The sequence below is a fragment of the Salmo salar genome, chromosome ssa20, assembly GCF_905237065.1.
Source record: "Salmo salar chromosome ssa20, Ssal_v3.1, whole genome shotgun sequence".
NCBI classification, from domain to species: domain Eukaryota; kingdom Metazoa; phylum Chordata; class Actinopteri; order Salmoniformes; family Salmonidae; genus Salmo; species Salmo salar.
In genome coordinates this window covers 82,391,336-82,407,951 of record NC_059461.1, presented here as the reverse complement: position 1 = coordinate 82,407,951, position 16,616 = coordinate 82,391,336, and the positions used below count along the sequence as shown (strand labels likewise).

The following is a 16,616-nucleotide window of genomic DNA, read 5'->3' as shown; positions in this document are numbered from 1 at the left end:
ACACTGGAGTTGAGGAGATGTGTGTGAGTGTACTGTATTACTCACAGGAACACTGGAGTTGAGGAGATGTGTGTGAGTGTACTGTATTACTCACAGGAACACTGGAGTTGAGGAGATGTGTGTGAGTGTACTGTATTACTCACAGGAACACTGGAGTTGAGGAGATGTGTGTGAGTGTACTGTATTACTCACAGGAACGCTGGAGTTGAGGTTCAACTTCTCTCGGACTTTAATGATGACCGTGATCTCATCCAGCTGCCTTTTCAGCTGCTGCTCATCCACCTGGACCGCAACACAACCACACACGGTCAACCACACACGGTCAACCACACACGGTCAACCACACACGGTCAACCACACACGGTCAACCACACACGGTCAACCACACAACAACATGACCGTATAACCGGTAAAACTACTCACTCCGTGGTTGAAACACCACTGACCAGCTCACACTGCAGCCATCCCCCTACCAAACATGCAGCCATGCCCCTACCAAACATGCAGCCATGCCCCTACCAAACATGCAGCCATGCCCCTACCAAACATGCAGCCATGCCCCTACCAAACATGCAGCCATGCCCCTACCAAACATGCAGCTATGCCCCTACCAAACATGCAGCCATGCCCCTACCAAACATGCAGCCATGCCCCTACCAAACATGCAGCCATCCCCCTACCAAACATGCAGCCATCCCCCTACCACACATGCAGCCATCCCCCTACCACACATGCAGCCATCCCCCTACCAAACATGCAGCCATCCCCCAACCAAACATGCAGCCATCCCCCTACCAAACATGCAGCCATCCCCCTACCAAACATGCAGCCATCCCCCCTACCAAACATGCAGCCATCCCCCTACCACACATGCAGCCATCCCCCTACCACACATGCAGCCATCCCCCTACCAAACATGCAGCCATCCCCCTACCACACACTGTAGCCATCCCCCTACCACACATGCAGCCATCCCCTACCACACATGCAGCCATCCCCCTACCACACACTGCAGCCATCCCCCTACCACACACTGTAGCCATCCCCCTACCACACACGGTCTGTAATGACATCTCTAGCACTGAGATGCGAACCAGCGGCCTTCTGGTTACAGGTTCAATGCTCTTAACCGCTAGGCTACCTGCCGCCTCTATGAGGTTAGGGGTCAGGGGTTAGAGTTAACAGGGTCTCTGACCTCAAAAACGTCAGTGTAGTGCTCTATGAGTTCCTCTACGACGCGGCCAGCTGTGTAGTCCTTCCCGTCGGTCTGGAACAGTGTTGGGCCAAATACTATAGCCAGGTTATGGAGATTCATCTGGTTCAGCTCTGCAAACCGCTGCACACTGTGGACAACACACACACAACGTTACACTCTGAGCGGAGGGGTGTGTGTGTGTGTGTGTGTGTGTGTGTGTGTGTGTGTGTGTGTGTGTGTGTGTGTGTGTGTGTGTGTGTGTGTGTGTGTGTGTGTGTCTCACCAGTAGAGGTGGTTGACCAGGGCTCGTAGCGTGGCCTTGTTGACTCTGGGCAGGCGGCTCAGCAGCAGCTGGTACTGAGAGATCTTCTTGCTCTCCTCTGGGACCACTGACAGACAACACACATGGTGTTGGAGTTAGGGTGTAGGATACATGGTGTAGGGGTTAGGGTGTAGGATATAGGGGGTAGGGGTTAGGGTGTAGGATACTTGGTGTAGGATACATGGTGTAGTGGTTAGGGTGTAGGATACATGGTGTAGTGGTTAGGGTGTAGGATACGGGGTGTAGGGGTTAGGGTGTAGGATACGGGGTGTAGGGGTTAGGGTGTAGGATACAGGGTGTAGGGATTAGGGTGTAGGATACAGGGTGTAGGGGTTAGGGTGTAGGGGTTAGGGTGTAGGATACAGGGTGTAGGGGTTAGGGTGTAGGATACATGGTGTAGGGGTTAGGGTGTAGGATACATGGTGTAGGGGTTAGGGTGTAGGATATAGGGTGTAGGGGTTAGGGTGTAGGATACATGGTGTAGTGGTTAGGGTGTAGGATACGGGGTGTAGGGGTTAGGGTGTAGGATACAGGGTGTAGGGGTTAGGGTGTAGGATACATGGTGTAGGGGTTAGGGTGTAGGATACATGGTGTAGGGATTAGGGTGTAGGAGGTAGTGTTAGGGTGTAGGGTTAGGGTGTAGGATACTTGGTGTAGGGGTTAGGGTGTAGGATACATGGTGTAGGGGTTAGGGTATAGGATACATGGTGTAGGGGTTAGGGTGTAGTATACATGGTGTAGGGGTTAGGGTGAAGGAGGTAGGGTTAGGGTGTAGGGTTAGGGTGTAGGATACTTGGTGTAGGGGTTAGGGTGTAGGATATAGGGTGTAGGGGTTAGGATACTTGGTGTAGGGGTTAGGGTGTAGGATACAGGGTGTTAGGTTGTAGGATACAGGGTGTAGGAGTTAGGGTGTAGGATACAGGGTGTAGGGTAAAGTGTGTAGGATACAGGTTGTTGGGGTTAGGGTGTAGGATACATGGTGTAGGGATTAGGGTGTAGGATACAGAGTGTAGGGGTTAGGGTGTAGGGATGTAGGGGTGTTGGGGTTAGGGTGTAGGATACTTGGTGTAGGGGTGAGGGTGTAGGATACATGGTGTAGGGGTAAGGGTGTAGGATACATGGTGTAGGGGTAAGGGTGTAGGGGTTAGGGTGTAGGATATAGGGTGTAGGGATTGGGGTGTAGGATACATGGTGTAGGGGTTAGGATATAGGGTGTAGTATATAGGGTGTAGGATATAGGGTGTAGGAATTGGGGTGTAGGAATTGGGGTGTAGGATTTGGGGTGTAGGATATAGGGTGTAGGGATTGGGGTGTAGGATACAGGGTGTTGGGGTATAGGATACAGGGTGTAGGACACATGGTGTAGGGGTTAGGGTGTAGGACACATGGTGTAGGGGTTAGGGTGTAGGATACAGGGTGCTGGGATTAGGGTGTAGGATTCAGGGTGCAGGATATAGGGTGCAGGATATAGGGTGCAGGATACAGGGTGTAGGGGTTAGGGTGTAGGATACATGGTGTTGGGATTAGGTGTAGGATACAGGGTGTAGGAGTTAGGGTGTAGGATAAAGGGTGTAGGGTAGGGGTGTTAGGGTACAGGGTGTAGGATATAGGGTGTTGGAGTTAGGGTGTAGGATATAGGGTGTTGGGATTAGGTTGTAGGATACAGGGTGTAGGGGTTTGGGTGTAGGACACATGGTGTAGGGGTTAGGGTCTAGGATACAGGGTGCTGGGATTAGGGTGTAGAGGTTAGGGTGTAGGATACAGGGTGCAGGATACATGCTGTTGGGACCAGGTGTAGGATACAGTGTGCAGGGTGTTAGGGTGCAGGGTGTTGGGGTGCAGGGTGCTGGGGTGCAGGGTGTTGGGGTGCAGGGTGTTGGGGTGCAGGGTGTTGGGGTTGGGGTGCAGGGTGTTGGGGTGCAGGGTGTTGGGGTGCAGGTCTCACCAGGTGTGCTGAGCCATGCGCTAGCAGCCTGTATGGTGAACAGTCCCTCTCCAGACTCTCTGAAGAAGCGTTTCAGTGTGTTAGACACGTCGTCCACCTGGTGCTCCTCCTCCTTCAGACGCACGCTACGAGCATCACGCCGAAACGCCTCGCACAGCGCCGCCACGCGACTGTTCACGCCACTCTTACGGTAGATACCCTCAGACGTCAGACCTAAAACACACAGATTAAAACTCAGACACACACTAATATCCACAACACATACTCCTGACATGCTTCAGTGTTTCAATTCTCCCCCTTCTCTTTACTGACCAACCAAAACTGTCAGAGTTCAGAGGTCAGAGTAGCAGCCAATCAGAGCCCAGAAGGGATTAGGGAGAGAGTCAGCAGACGGAAGAGACTAACATGCTGACCACACCGCTCGCATGTTATTCAATCATTGCACCCACACTGCTCACGCGCGCCAACGAGCATCTGCGTTGCCAAGCGCTAAAATAGAAGTCAGTTCTATTTGTGACGCTGAACGCGGTCCAAGTCCTGCCTCTCCCATCTCATTCGTTTATAAAAGCATATACCCCATCTCCTCATTGCCATATAAAGTCCAAAGAAGAAAAAGACTGGAAGGACGAGCGATGACTAGAAACTATTTGGTTGACCGTTTTATGTGTGGATTAATTGTCGGAGTAGAGGACCTTGTGCGTTTCAGGTAAAATAACAACTCAACGTTTATATCCCAGGACAAATTAGCTAGCAACAGCAAACTAGCTAGCTAAATTTCCATAAACGTTTAGTGCTTTTCAACCTGTCCACAAATTAATATAATTGGTTCAAAGTTTGTTTTGATGTTTCAACCTGCATGTCGTGATGGCGTTTGGTGTGGGAGGACAAAATCTATTTTCACACGCTGATGCACGGCGCGTCGGGTTTGGGCATGGTGTAAGACTGCAGTCCAAATACGTTATTTTTACCCCCTCAGCCGTTACTTTCCCTCTGGGCGGAATCCCAGTCAAAACCGGATGCAGTTTGATTGCCATCTTAAGTGGAGGTCCAATTCACAAACGTTGCCCCCTCGGCCCTAGATTTAGCTCGAGGGAGTGAAGAACTTTGGTCACTTCCGCGGTTGATATGACCCACAATTCAATGCAAACTGTATTCACATGTTAAACTCTGGTGTGTCAAAGGCTGCATTTTCGGCATGTCAGAAAAAGTATGAAGCTAGCGTGCTAATATATACACATTGATTTTAGTGTTGGCAAATAGGCTTAGTCTCGTAGTGAGGAGCCTTTAAAACATTTTTGGAATTCTGAAATTGATTGGAATAAATGATCAAACTATAAAACTTGCTAGCCAGCTATGGGTAACTGTAGCTAGCCATCTGACAGGAGTGCTAGCTAGATACGTTAGCTTGCTAGGTACATTAATAGCTTTAGGTTAGTTGTTTTTAAGCTCAACTTGAAGATTTCCACCAAGGACGTTGCCTCTCCAATCATCACTCTCACTCGCTTGGGCAAGGCACATTTAAGGTACACTCGGATGTGACAATGTAAAACGTCATTCAAGGGCTGAGGGTTTAGGGCTGAGGGCTGTCTACTTTGAGTTTGAAACGCAGCCAAACATTTCAACCACGAAACAGGAGAAACTACCCAGAACCCCACAGGAACAGCCTGATCTCCAGTAAGACCAGTGAGTCATAATAGGAAATAAACTACAGGGGGAAAGAGAGAGGAGAAGTTAACACATGACCAAGGGGGGGGGGGAGGGGTGGATGGACGGACGGACAGGCAGAGGCAGAGGCAGAGGCAGAGAGAGAGAGAGAGAGGCAGAGAGAGAGAGAGAGAGAGAGGCAGAGAGAGAGAGAGAGGCAGAGAGGCAGAGAGAGAGGCAGAGAGACAGAGAGACAGAGAGAGAGAGAGAGAGAGAGAGAGAGAGAGCAGTGCTTATTTCTTGTCCTTTACTTCTCGGTCTCTGTTAGCCAGAACTCCCGCTATTACAGTCACGAGGCAATACACACAGCTACACACACAACTACACACTCTTACCGCACTGTGTGATATAGTCAATGCAGCGGTCCACTATAACAGGGATGTCAGTCTCAGTTAGTTGCTGCTGACTAAGAGAGTCTCCTGCACTGCCTGCTGCTTTCTGGATGCCCACACACCAACCCTGGAAGTCAAGCTTCCTGTCCCCCTCGATGTACAGAGTCCTGGAGAGAAGGAGGAAGGGAAGTAGGGGGGTAGGAAGAATGAGAGGGTTGGGAGTGAGACAGGGGGGTAGGGAGAATGAGAGGGAGGGAGTGGGACAGGGAGATAAGGGGGTAGGGAGAATGAGAGGGAGGGAGTGGGACAGGGAGATAGGGTGGTAGGGAGAATGAGAGGGAGGGAGTGGGACAGGGAGATAGGGAGGTATGGAGAAAGAGGGAGGGAGTGGGACAGGGAGATAGGGGGGTAGGGAGAATGAGAGGGAGGGAGTGGGACAGGGAGATAGGGGGTAGGGAGAATGAGAGGGAGGGAGTGGGACAGGGAGATAGGGGGTAGGGAGAAAGAGGGAGGGAGTGGGACAGGGAGATAGGGGGAGAATGAGAGGGAGGGAGTGGGACAGGGGGATAGGGAGAATGAGAGGGAGGGAGTGGGACAGGGTGATAGGGGGTAGGGAGAATGAGAGGGAGGGAGTGGGACAGGGAGATAGGGGGGTAGGGAGAATGAGAGGGAGGGAGTGGGACAGGGAGATAGGGGGTAGGGAGAATGAGAGGGAGGGAGTGGGACAGGGAGATAGGGGGGTAGGGAGAATGAGAGGGAGGGAGTGGGACAAGGAGATAGGGGGTAGGGAGAATGAGAGGGAGGGAGTGGGACAGGGAGATAGGGGGGTAGGGAGAATGAGAGGGAGGGAGTGGGACAGGGAGATAGGGGGTAGGGAGAATGAGAGGGAGGGAGAGGAAGGAATGAAACCTCTTTAGTGGGTCAATATACAGTTGAAATCAGAAATTTACATACACCTTAGCCCAAAAATATTTAAACTCAGTGTTTCACAATTCCTGACATTTAATTCTAGTAAAAAATCCCCGTCTTAGGTCAGTTAGGACTCACCACTTTATTTTAAGAATGTGAAATGTCAGAATAATAGTAGAGGGAATGATTCATTTCAGCTTTTATTTCTTTCATCACATTCCCAGTGGGTCAGAAGTTTACATACACTCAATTAGTATTGCCTTTAAATTGTTTAAAAGTGGGTCTTAGGTTTCGGGTAGCCTTCCACAAGCTTCCCACAATAAGTTGGGTGAATTTTGGCCCATTCCTCCTGACAGAGCTGGTGTAACTGAGTCAGGTTTGTAGGCCTCCTTGCTCACACATGCTTTTTCAGTTCTGCCCACAAATGTTCTATAGGATTGAGGTCAGGGCTTTGTGATGGCCACTCCAATACCTTGACTTTGTTGTCCTTAAGCCATTTTGCCACAACTTTGGAAGAACCATTTGCGACCAAGCTTTAACTTCCTGACTGATGTCTTGAGATGTTCCTTCAATATATCCACAGAATTTTCCTCCCTCATGATACCATCTTTTTTGTGAAGTGCACCAGTCCCTCCTGCAGCACAGCACCCCCACAACATGATGCTACCACCCCCGTACTTCACGTTTGGGATGGTGTTCTTCGGCTTGCAAGCCTCCCCCTTTTTCCTCCAAACATAACGATGGTCATTATGGCCAAACAGTTCTATTTTTGTTTCATCAGACCAGAGGACATTTCTCCAAAAAGTACGATCTTTGTCCCCATGTGCAGTTGCAAACCGTAGTCTGGCTTTTTTATGGAGCAATGGCTTCTTCCTTGCTGAGCGGCCTTTCAGGTTATGTCGATATAGGACTCGTTTTACTGTGGATGTAGATACTTTTGTACCCGTTTCCTCCAGCATCTTCACAAGGTCCTTTGCTGTTGTTCTGGGATTGACTTGCAATTTTTGCACCAAAGTACGTTCATCTCTAGGAGACAGGACGCATCTCCTTCCTGAGTGGTATGACGGCTGAGTGGTCCCATGGTGTTTATACTTGCGTACTATTGTTTGTACAGATGAACGTGGTACTTTCAAGCGTTTGGAAATTGCTCCCAAGGATGAACCAGACTTATGGAGGTCTACAATTCTTTTTCTGAGGTCTTGGCTGATTTCTTTTGATTTTCCCCATGATGTTAAGCAAAGAGGCACCGAGTTTGAATGTAGGCCTTGAAATACATCCACAGGTATACCTCCAATTGACTCAAATGATGTAAATTAGCCTATCAGAAGCTTCTAAAGCCATGACATAATTTTCTGGAATTTTCCAAGCTGTTTAAAGGCACAGTCAACTTAGTGAATGTAAACATCTGACCCACTGGAATTGTGATACAGTGAATTATAAGTGAAATAATCTGTCTGTAAACAATTGTTGGAAAAATGACTTGTGTTATGCACAAAGTAGATGTCCTAACCGACTTGCCAAAACTATAGTTTATTAACAAGAAATTTGTGTAGTGGTTGAAAAACGAGTTTTAATGACTCCACCTAAGTGTATGTAAACTTCCGATTTCAACTGTGATAGCGCTGTCAGCACATTAAAACCATCTCATTTTGACACCTATTCAGTCCTGTTTCAACTCTTCCATTTCCCTGAACAGACAACAAAAAGAAAGTAAACCTAAATGTTGTTAAAAAGTCAGAGGCCATGTGGCAGCATCATCCTCTCACCTGCCTCTCTCCACCAGAACCAGCACCTCATTCTCCTGCTGGATCGCTGGGACAAACACACATTTGGAACCATTTAATGGTGGTACAAACAGTGTGTGTGTGTGTGTGTGTGTGTGTGTGTGTGTGTGTGTGTGTGTGTGTGTGTGTGTGTGTGGTCTTGTTCTTCTATTCTCGTGGGGACTTGAAATCCGCAAATGTCCCCACAAGGATAGTAAACCAAGGAAAATTCTCCCTTGTGGGGACACTTCCCACGTCCCCATGAGGACAAAGGCTATTTTAAGCTTAGGGGTCAGATTTAGGGTTAGAGCTAAGGTTAGGGGTCAGATTTAGGGTTAGAGCTAAGGTTAGGGGTCAGATTTAGGGTTAGAGCTAAGGTTAGGGGTCAGATTTAGGGTTAGAGCTAAGGTTAGGGGTCAGATTTAGGGTTAGAGCTAAGGTTAGGGGTCAGATTTAGGGTTAGAGCTAAGGTTAGGGGTCAGATTTAGGGTTAGAGCTAAGGTTAGGGGTCAGATTTAGGGTTAGAGCTAAGGTTAGGGGTCAGATTTAGGGTTAGAGCTAAGGTTTGGGAAAATAGGAATTTAAATGGAAATACATTTTAGGTCCCCACGAGAATAGAAGAAGAAGTGTGTACATGTGTGTGTGTGCATGTGTGTGCGTACTCACAGAGCTCCTGTAGTTTGCGTAGGTGTATCTCCTCCTCTTCCTCACTGTCCTCCAGGTAGGCATGGAGGGAGGAGCCAACAAGCGCGAACCAGCCAACCCGAGGGCTCTGTAGGTTCAAGCCGTCCTTGTATTTCAGCCGGCCAATCCGCTCAAAGCTCAGTCTCAACAGAGCCTCTGCATTGGACGGAATAAACATCTGGGGAGAAGAGGGGGAGTTAAATATGTTTAAGGACCCATCACACAGCTGAGCCTTGATTTCTTAGGCTATGGTCAGTGTGAGTGGTTACCTAGGTTATGGTCAGTGTGAGTGGTTACCTAGGCTATGGTCAGTGTGAGTGGTTACCTAGGCTATGGTCAGTGTGAGTGGTTACCTAGGCTATGGTCAGTGTGAGTGGTTACCTAGGCTATGGTCAGTGTGAGTGGTTACCTAGGCTATGGTCAGTGTGAGTGGTTACCTAGGCTATGGTCAGTGTGAGTGGTTACCTAGGCTATGGTCAGTGTGAGTGGTTACCTAGGCTATGGTCAGTGTGAGTGGTTACCTAGGCTATGGTCAGTGTGAGCGGTTACCTAGGTTATGGTCAGTGTGAGCGGTTACCTAGGTTATGGTCAGTGTGAGCGGTTACCTAGGTTATGGTCAGTGTGAGCGGTTACCTAGGTTATGGTCAGTGTGAGCGGTTACCTAGGTGTCGGTCAGTGTGAGCGGTTACCTAGGTTATGGTCAGTGTGAGCGGTTACCTAGGTGTCGGTCAGTGTGAGCGGTTACCTAGGTGTCGGTCAGTGTGAGCGGTTACCTAGGTGTCGGTCAGTGTGAGCGGTTACCTAGGTGTCGGTCAGTGTGAGCGGTTACCTAGGCGATGGTCAGTGTGAGTGGTTACCTAGGCGATGGTCAGTGTGAGTGGTTACCTAGGTTATGGTCAGTGTGAGTGGTTACCTAGGCGATGGTCAGTGTGAGTGGGTAACTGTTGGTTTTTACCCTAGCACAATACAGCTGATTCAAATAACCAACTCATCATCAAGCTTTGTTATTTGAATCAGCTGTGTAGTGCTAGGGCAAATAACAAAAACGTGCACCGGGGGGGGCTCAGGACCGAATTTGAGAAACACTGACCTGGGCGACGGTTGGTGTGAGCGGTTACCTAGGTCAGGAGTTTTCAAACTTTTCTTGCCCAGGGACCCCCGCCCAGGCAAACCGGCGACCGACGATTTTTATGAATTTATTAGCAAATTATGGTGGAAAATAAGTATTTGGTCACCTACAAACAAGCAAGATTTCTGGCTCTCACAGACCTGTAACTTACTTCTTCTTTAAGAGGCTCCTCTGTCCTCCACTCGTTACCTGTATTAATGGCACCTGTTTGAACTTGTTATCAGTATAAAAGACACCTGTCCACAACCTCAAACAGTCACACTCCAAACTCCACTATGGCCAAGACCAAAGAGCTGTCAAAGGACACCAGAAACAAAATTGTAGACCTGCACCAGGCTGGGAAGACTGAATCTGCAATAGGTAAGCAGCTTGGTTTGAAGAAATCAACTGTGGGAGCAATTATTAGGAAATGGAAGACATACAAGACCACTGATAATCTCCCTCGATCTGGGGCTCCACGCAAGATCTCACCCCGTGGGGTCAAAATGATCACAAGAACGGTGAGCAAAAATCCCAGAACCACACGGGGGGGGCCTAGTAAATGACCTGCAGAGAGCTGGGACCAAAGTAACAAAGCCTACCATCAGTAACACACTACGCCGCCAGGAACTCAAATCCTGCAGTGCCAGACGTGTCCCCCTGCTTAAGCCAGTACATGTCCAGGTCCGTCTGAAGTTTGCTAGAGATCATTTGGATGATCCAGAAGAGGCTTGGGAGAATGTCATATGGTCAGATGAAACCAAAATAGAACTTTTTGGTAAAAACTCAACTCGTCGTGTTTGGAGGACAAAGAATGCTGAGTTGCATCCAAAGAACACCATAACTACTGTGAAGCATGGGGGTGGAAACATCATGCTTTGGGGCTGTTTTTCTGCAAAGGGACCAGGACGACTGATCCGTGTAAAGGAAAGAATGAATGGGGCCATGTATTGTGAAATTTTGAGTGAAAACCTCCTACCATCAGCAAGGGCATTGAAGATGAAACGTGGCTTGGTCTTTCAGCATGACAATGATCCCAAACACACCGCCCGGGCAACGAAGGAGCGTAAGAAGCATTTCAAGGTCCTGGAGTGGCCTAGCCAGTCTCCAGATCTCAACCCCATAGAAAATGTTTGGAGGGAGTTGAAAGTCCGTGTTGCCCAGCGACAGCCCCAAAACATCACTGCTCTAGAGGAGATCTGCATGGAGGAATGGGCCAAAATACCAGCAACAGTGTGTGAAAACCTTGTGAAGACTTACAGAAAACGTTTGACCTGTGTCATTGCCAACAAAGGGTATTTAACAAAGTATTGAGATAAACTTTTGTTATTGACCAAATACTTATTTTCCACCATAATTTGCAAATAAATTCATTAAAAATCCTACAATGTGATTTTCTGGATATTTTTTTTCCTCATTTTGTTTGTCATAGTTGACGTGTACCTGAAAATTACAGGCCTCTCATCTTTTTAAGTGGGAGAACTTGCACAATTGGTGGCTGACTAAATACTTTTTTGCCCCACTGTATTAGCTAGATAGGTACAAATATCTTGGCAGTGTAGAAACACTTTTGTTGTTTTTAAGCTCATTTTCTGCAACTTAAAATCAATTGAGCGGAGAAAATCTTTTGCATTTTTTTTAAGCTAATATCCAGTAATTCTACACAGTTTGGCATGGAGCTGTGAGACAATGTTGAGGTTTTAAAGCTAATTTCCTGCAATTCTATGCATTTTGCCATGGCTAATGCTGTCTTCCTCTGCTCAAACATTATAACTAAATCAACAGGCATGTGGCCTGAGTACCCGTTTTTTTAGCTTCTCCAAGACTGTCTAGCTGTTTCTCAGATGGTATTATATATATATATATTATTATCTGGTTTTGATCATTTATAGACGGCCCGCCTAATAAGTTTTGGTACGTCATAACCATGTCATAAAAGCTGTCATAATACCCATATATTTACACCTTAAAAAGTCTAATAAATCTATGTAATATAGTCTACACCTTCACAATAACTCCATTATTAACTTTAGACAGGTCTAAAGAAGCATGATAGGAAGAAAAGGTAGTCTATTTCAAAAGAACAGAATAGCATATTCTGAGATGTCCTGATGTTAGGTCCTGATGTGGCTGTGGGCTACACTAGTTCATTCAGCAGACAAGATCTGCATATAATTCCGTGGTATTATTTTATTGTATAGTATGAAGAATACAATTGAACAAAGCTGAATAAAATAGAAAGGATATTTTCTCCAAATGATTTGAGGCAGTGTGCACATGCAGCTGTTGTGTTGAGCGTTTAACAAAGAAACAGGTCCTCCTATATATTCAATTTATTCATGTAACTTCAGTTATTCTACAAACGTTGGGCTGTTGTGATGTTTAATACATTGTAAGGCTGCATGATGAGTAATGATGATTTGAAAAAAGTCACTTGAAAGGCATGAGCTCTGCTTTGTTTATTGCGCCGGCTGTACACACTCCAATAGTCTCTCATTCACAATTTGACAAGCACTTGATAATGCCTAGAATTTCACAGCGGCATCCCCTTTGTGGCCGTAATGCACCCTAAAAAAAAACATTCCTTTTGTGCCCTTCTCCCTGAGTGTGCTGCGTTGTGCCCTTCTCCCTGAGTGTGCTGCGTTGTGCACTTCTCCCTGAGTGTGCTGCGTTGTGCCCTTCTCCCTGAGTGTGCTGCGTTGTGCCCTTCTCCCTGAGTGTGCTGCGTTGTGCACTTCTCCCTGAGTGTGCTGCGTTGTGCACTTCTCCCTGAGTGTGCTGCGTTGTGCCCTTCTCCCTGAGTGTGCTGCGTTGTGCCCTTCTCCCTGAGTGTGCTGCGTTGTGCCCTTCTCCCTGAGTGTGCTGCGTTGTGCCCTTCTCCCTGAGTGTGCTGCGTTGTGCCCTTCTCCCTGAGTGTGCTGCGTTGTGCCCTTCTCCCTGAGTGTGCTGCGTTGTGCCCTTCTCCCTGAGTGTGCTGCGTTGTGCCCTTCTCCCTGAGTGTGCTGCGTTGTGCCCTTCTCCCTGAGTGTGCTGCGTGGTGCTCTTCTCCCTGAGTGTGCTGCGTTGTGCCCTTCTCCCTGAGTGTGCTGCGTTGTGCCCTTCTCCCTGAGTGTGCTGCGTTGTGCCCTTCTCCCTGAGTGTGCTGCGTTGTGCCCTTCTCCCTGAGTGTGCTGCGTTGTGCACTTCTCCCTGAGTGTGCTGCGTTGTGCCCTTCTCCCTGAGTGTGCTGCGTTGTGCACTTCTCCCTGAGTGTGCTGCGTTGTGCCCTTCTCCCTGAGTGTGCTGCGTTGTGCCCTTCTCCCTGAGTGTGCTGCGTTGTGCCCTTCTCCCTGAGTGTGCTGCGTTGTGCCCTTCTCCCTGAGTGTGCTGCGTTGTGCACTTCTCCCTGAGTGTGCTGCGTTGTGCCCTTCTCCCTGAGTGTGCTGCGTTGTGCCCTTCTCCCTGAGTGTGCTGCGTTGTGCCCTTCTCCCTGAGTGTGCTGCGTTGTGCACTTCTCCCTGAGTGTGCTGCGTTGTGCACTTCTCCCTGAGTGTGCTGCGTTGTGCCCTTCTCCCTGAGTGTGCTGCGTTGTGCCCTTCTCCCTGAGTGTGCTGCGTTGTGCCCTTCTCCCTGAGTGTGCTGCGTTGTGCCCTTCTCCCTGAGTGTGCTGCGTTGTGCCCTTCTCCCTGAGTGTGCTGCGTTGTGCCCTTCTCCCTGAGTGTGCTGCGTTGTGCCCTTCTCCCTGAGTGTGCTGCGTGGTGCTCTTCTCCCTGAGTGTGCTGCATTGTGCCCTTCTCCCTGAGTGTGCTGCGTTGTGCCCTTCTCCCTGAGTGTGCTGCGTTGTGCCCTTCTCCCTGAGTGTGCTGCGTTGTGCCCTTCTCCCTGAGTGTGCTGCGTTGTGCACTTCTCCCTGAGTGTGCAGCGAAATACGAAGCGCCTCTCAGTCACACGGCTCTCCGTCACGTGATCCGGTCTTTCTCACAGGCTACAAGTTAAGACAGACACATTGGGGACGCAACTGCGCATGTCCTTATCCAATTCCGAGGTGTATATTGAAGATATTGGAAGAACTGTCCACATTTACTTCTCATCAGCCAACAAGATGAGTAGGCCTAACGAAGAGCAAAAGCACTAGCCTAAGTCAATCTACTATTCCCATAGTACAAAAGTCAACCTATTCTATTCTGTGCTATAAATAAATATTCCAAACACAGTCTGGGACAGTTGTGGGACGTGATAGATCCCATGTCAGCTAACGTTAAAAATGTTTTTATTTAGGTTTTTTTGCCCATATATATTGTTGTATTTTTTATTTTTTACTCAAAAATCACATGAAAACACATTAGACATGGCAAAATATATAGAATTGCAAGAAAACGAGCTTAAAAACTGCAACATTTTCTTTGCACCCCATGACAAAACGTGTCGAATTGCAGGAAATAAGCTTTAAACCTGCAAAATTCTCTCCACCAACAAGAGGGGTGTGAACAGTTTGTCATGAACAGTGATTATGCCCATAGAAATAGACGTATCGCGTTCGCAGCGAGGTGCGCAGGATGTTCCCCAATGCTGGTAGCCCCCCCCTGATCGAAAACGTTTGGGAACCCCTGACCTAGAGAACGGTCAATGTGAGTGGTTACGTAGGCCAATGGTTCCCAACCGGTGTGCAAAACAAATCACTGGTGTGCCATGACACTTTGCCAAATCTTGATCATTTTTTGGGGAACACTCACTAATAAACGTGTGGAATGCATATGGAATGTTGACTTGGGAACACTAGTGGCGGTCAGATAAACATTAAATGGCAAATGGTTACATCAGTATGTTTTTTTCAAGTCCAATGCGCTCCAGGCTGTTGTTACATTTGTAATGTTTGACGGGTGCACATCACGAGCAAAGTCATTTGTATCATGAGTAAGGAACTATGACAATATTCCAGATAAACCCTATTTAATATACTGCTCAAAAAAATAAAGGGAACACTAAAATAACATCCTAGATCTGACTGAATGAATGAAATAATCTTATTAAATACTTTTTTATTTTACATAGTTGAATGTGCTGACAACAAAATCACACTAAAATAATCTATGGAAATCCAATTTATCAACCCATGGAGGTCTGGATTTGGAGTCACACTCAAAATGAAAGTGGAAAACCACACTACAGGCTGATCCAACTTTGATGTAATGTCCTTAAAACAAGTCAAAATGAGGCTCAGTAGTGTGTGTGGCCTCCACGTACCTGTATGACCTCCCTACAACGCCTGGGCATGCTCCTGATGAGGTGGCGGATGGTCTCCTGAGGGATCTCCTCCCAGACCTGGACTAAAGCATCCGCCAACTCCTGGACAGTCTGTGGTGCAACGTGGCATTGGTGGATGGAGCGAGACATGATGTCCCAGATGTGCTCAATTGGATTCAGGTCTGGGGAACAGGCGGGCCAGTCCATAGCATCAATGCCTTCCTCTTGCAGGAACTGCTGACACACTCCAGCCACATGAGGTCTAGCATTGTCTTGCATTAGGAGGAACCCAGGGGCAACCGCATCAGCATATGGTCTCACAAGGGGTCTGAGGATCTCATCTCGGTACCTAATGGCAGTCAGGCTACCTCTGGCGAGCACATGGAGGGCTGTGCGGCCCCCCAAAGAAATGCCACCCCACACCATGACTGACCCACCGCCAAACCGTCATGCTGGAGGATGTTGCAGGCAGCAGAACGTTCTCCACGGTGTCTCCAGACTCTGTCACGTCTGTCACGTGCTCAGTGTGAACCTGCTTTCATCTGTGAAGAGCACAGAGCGCCAGTGGCGAATTTGCCAATCTTGGTGTTCTCTGGCAAATGCCAAACGTCCTGCACGGTGTTGGGCTGTAAGCACAACCCCCACCTGTGGACGTCGGGCCCTCATGGAGTCTGTTTCTGACCGTTTGAGCAGACACATGCACATTTGTGGCCTGCTGGAGGTCATTTTGCAGGGCTCTGGCAGTGCTCCTGCTCCTCCTTGCACAAAGGCGGAGATGGCGGTCCTGCTGCTGGGTTGTTGCCCTCCTACGGCCTCCTCCACGTCTCCTGATGTACTGGCCTGTCTCCTGGTAGCGCCTCCATGCTCTGGACACTACGCTGACAGACACAGAAAACCTTCTTGCCACAGCTCGCATTGATGTGCCATCCTGGATGAGCTGCACTACCTGAACCACTTGTGTGGGTTGTAGACTCCGTCTCATGCTACCACTAGAGTGAAAGCACCGCCAGCATTCAAAAGTGACCAAAACATCAGCCAGGAAGCATAGGAACTGAGAAGTGGTCTGTGGTCACCACCTGCAGAACCACTCCTTTATTGGGGGTGTCTTGCTAATTGCCTATAATTTCCACCTGTTGTCTATTCCATTTGCACAACAGCATGTGACATTTATTGTCAATCAGTGTTGCTTCCTAAGTGGACAGTTTGATTTCACAGAAGTGTGATTGACTTGGAGTTACATTGTGTTGTTTAAGTGTTCCCTTTATTTTTTGGAGCAGTGTATATAAAAGCTTTTGGTCACAGAAAATAGATGATTTGCAGGATGGATCAGATGGAGGTCATTACCAGTAAATAAATTGAGAAATTTACACTACATGTCCAAAAGTCATCCAACATCTCATTCCAAAATCATGGGCATTAATATGGAGTTGG

At 48.1% G+C, this 16,616-nt stretch overlaps 1 protein-coding gene across 5 annotated transcripts in view; it reads right to left on the bottom strand.

The window, feature by feature from the left end:
* Window positions 1-16,616, bottom strand: part of LOC106581405 (arf-GAP with Rho-GAP domain, ANK repeat and PH domain-containing protein 1) — a 125,554-nt gene that overhangs the window by 34,389 nt on the left and 74,549 nt on the right. For all 5 annotated transcript variants that reach the window (XM_045704005.1, XM_045704007.1, XM_045704006.1 and 2 more), the window contains 7 exons: window positions 8,837-9,032; window positions 8,174-8,219; window positions 5,502-5,665; window positions 3,463-3,675; window positions 1,479-1,584; window positions 1,196-1,343; window positions 193-282 (listed from right to left, as the gene is read on the bottom strand). In XM_045704005.1, coding sequence (XP_045559961.1) covers window positions 193-282; window positions 1,196-1,343; window positions 1,479-1,584; window positions 3,463-3,675; window positions 5,502-5,665; window positions 8,174-8,219; window positions 8,837-9,032 — 963 coding nt within the window. The remainder of the gene's footprint in view (window positions 1-192; window positions 283-1,195; window positions 1,344-1,478; window positions 1,585-3,462; window positions 3,676-5,501; window positions 5,666-8,173; window positions 8,220-8,836; window positions 9,033-16,616) is intronic.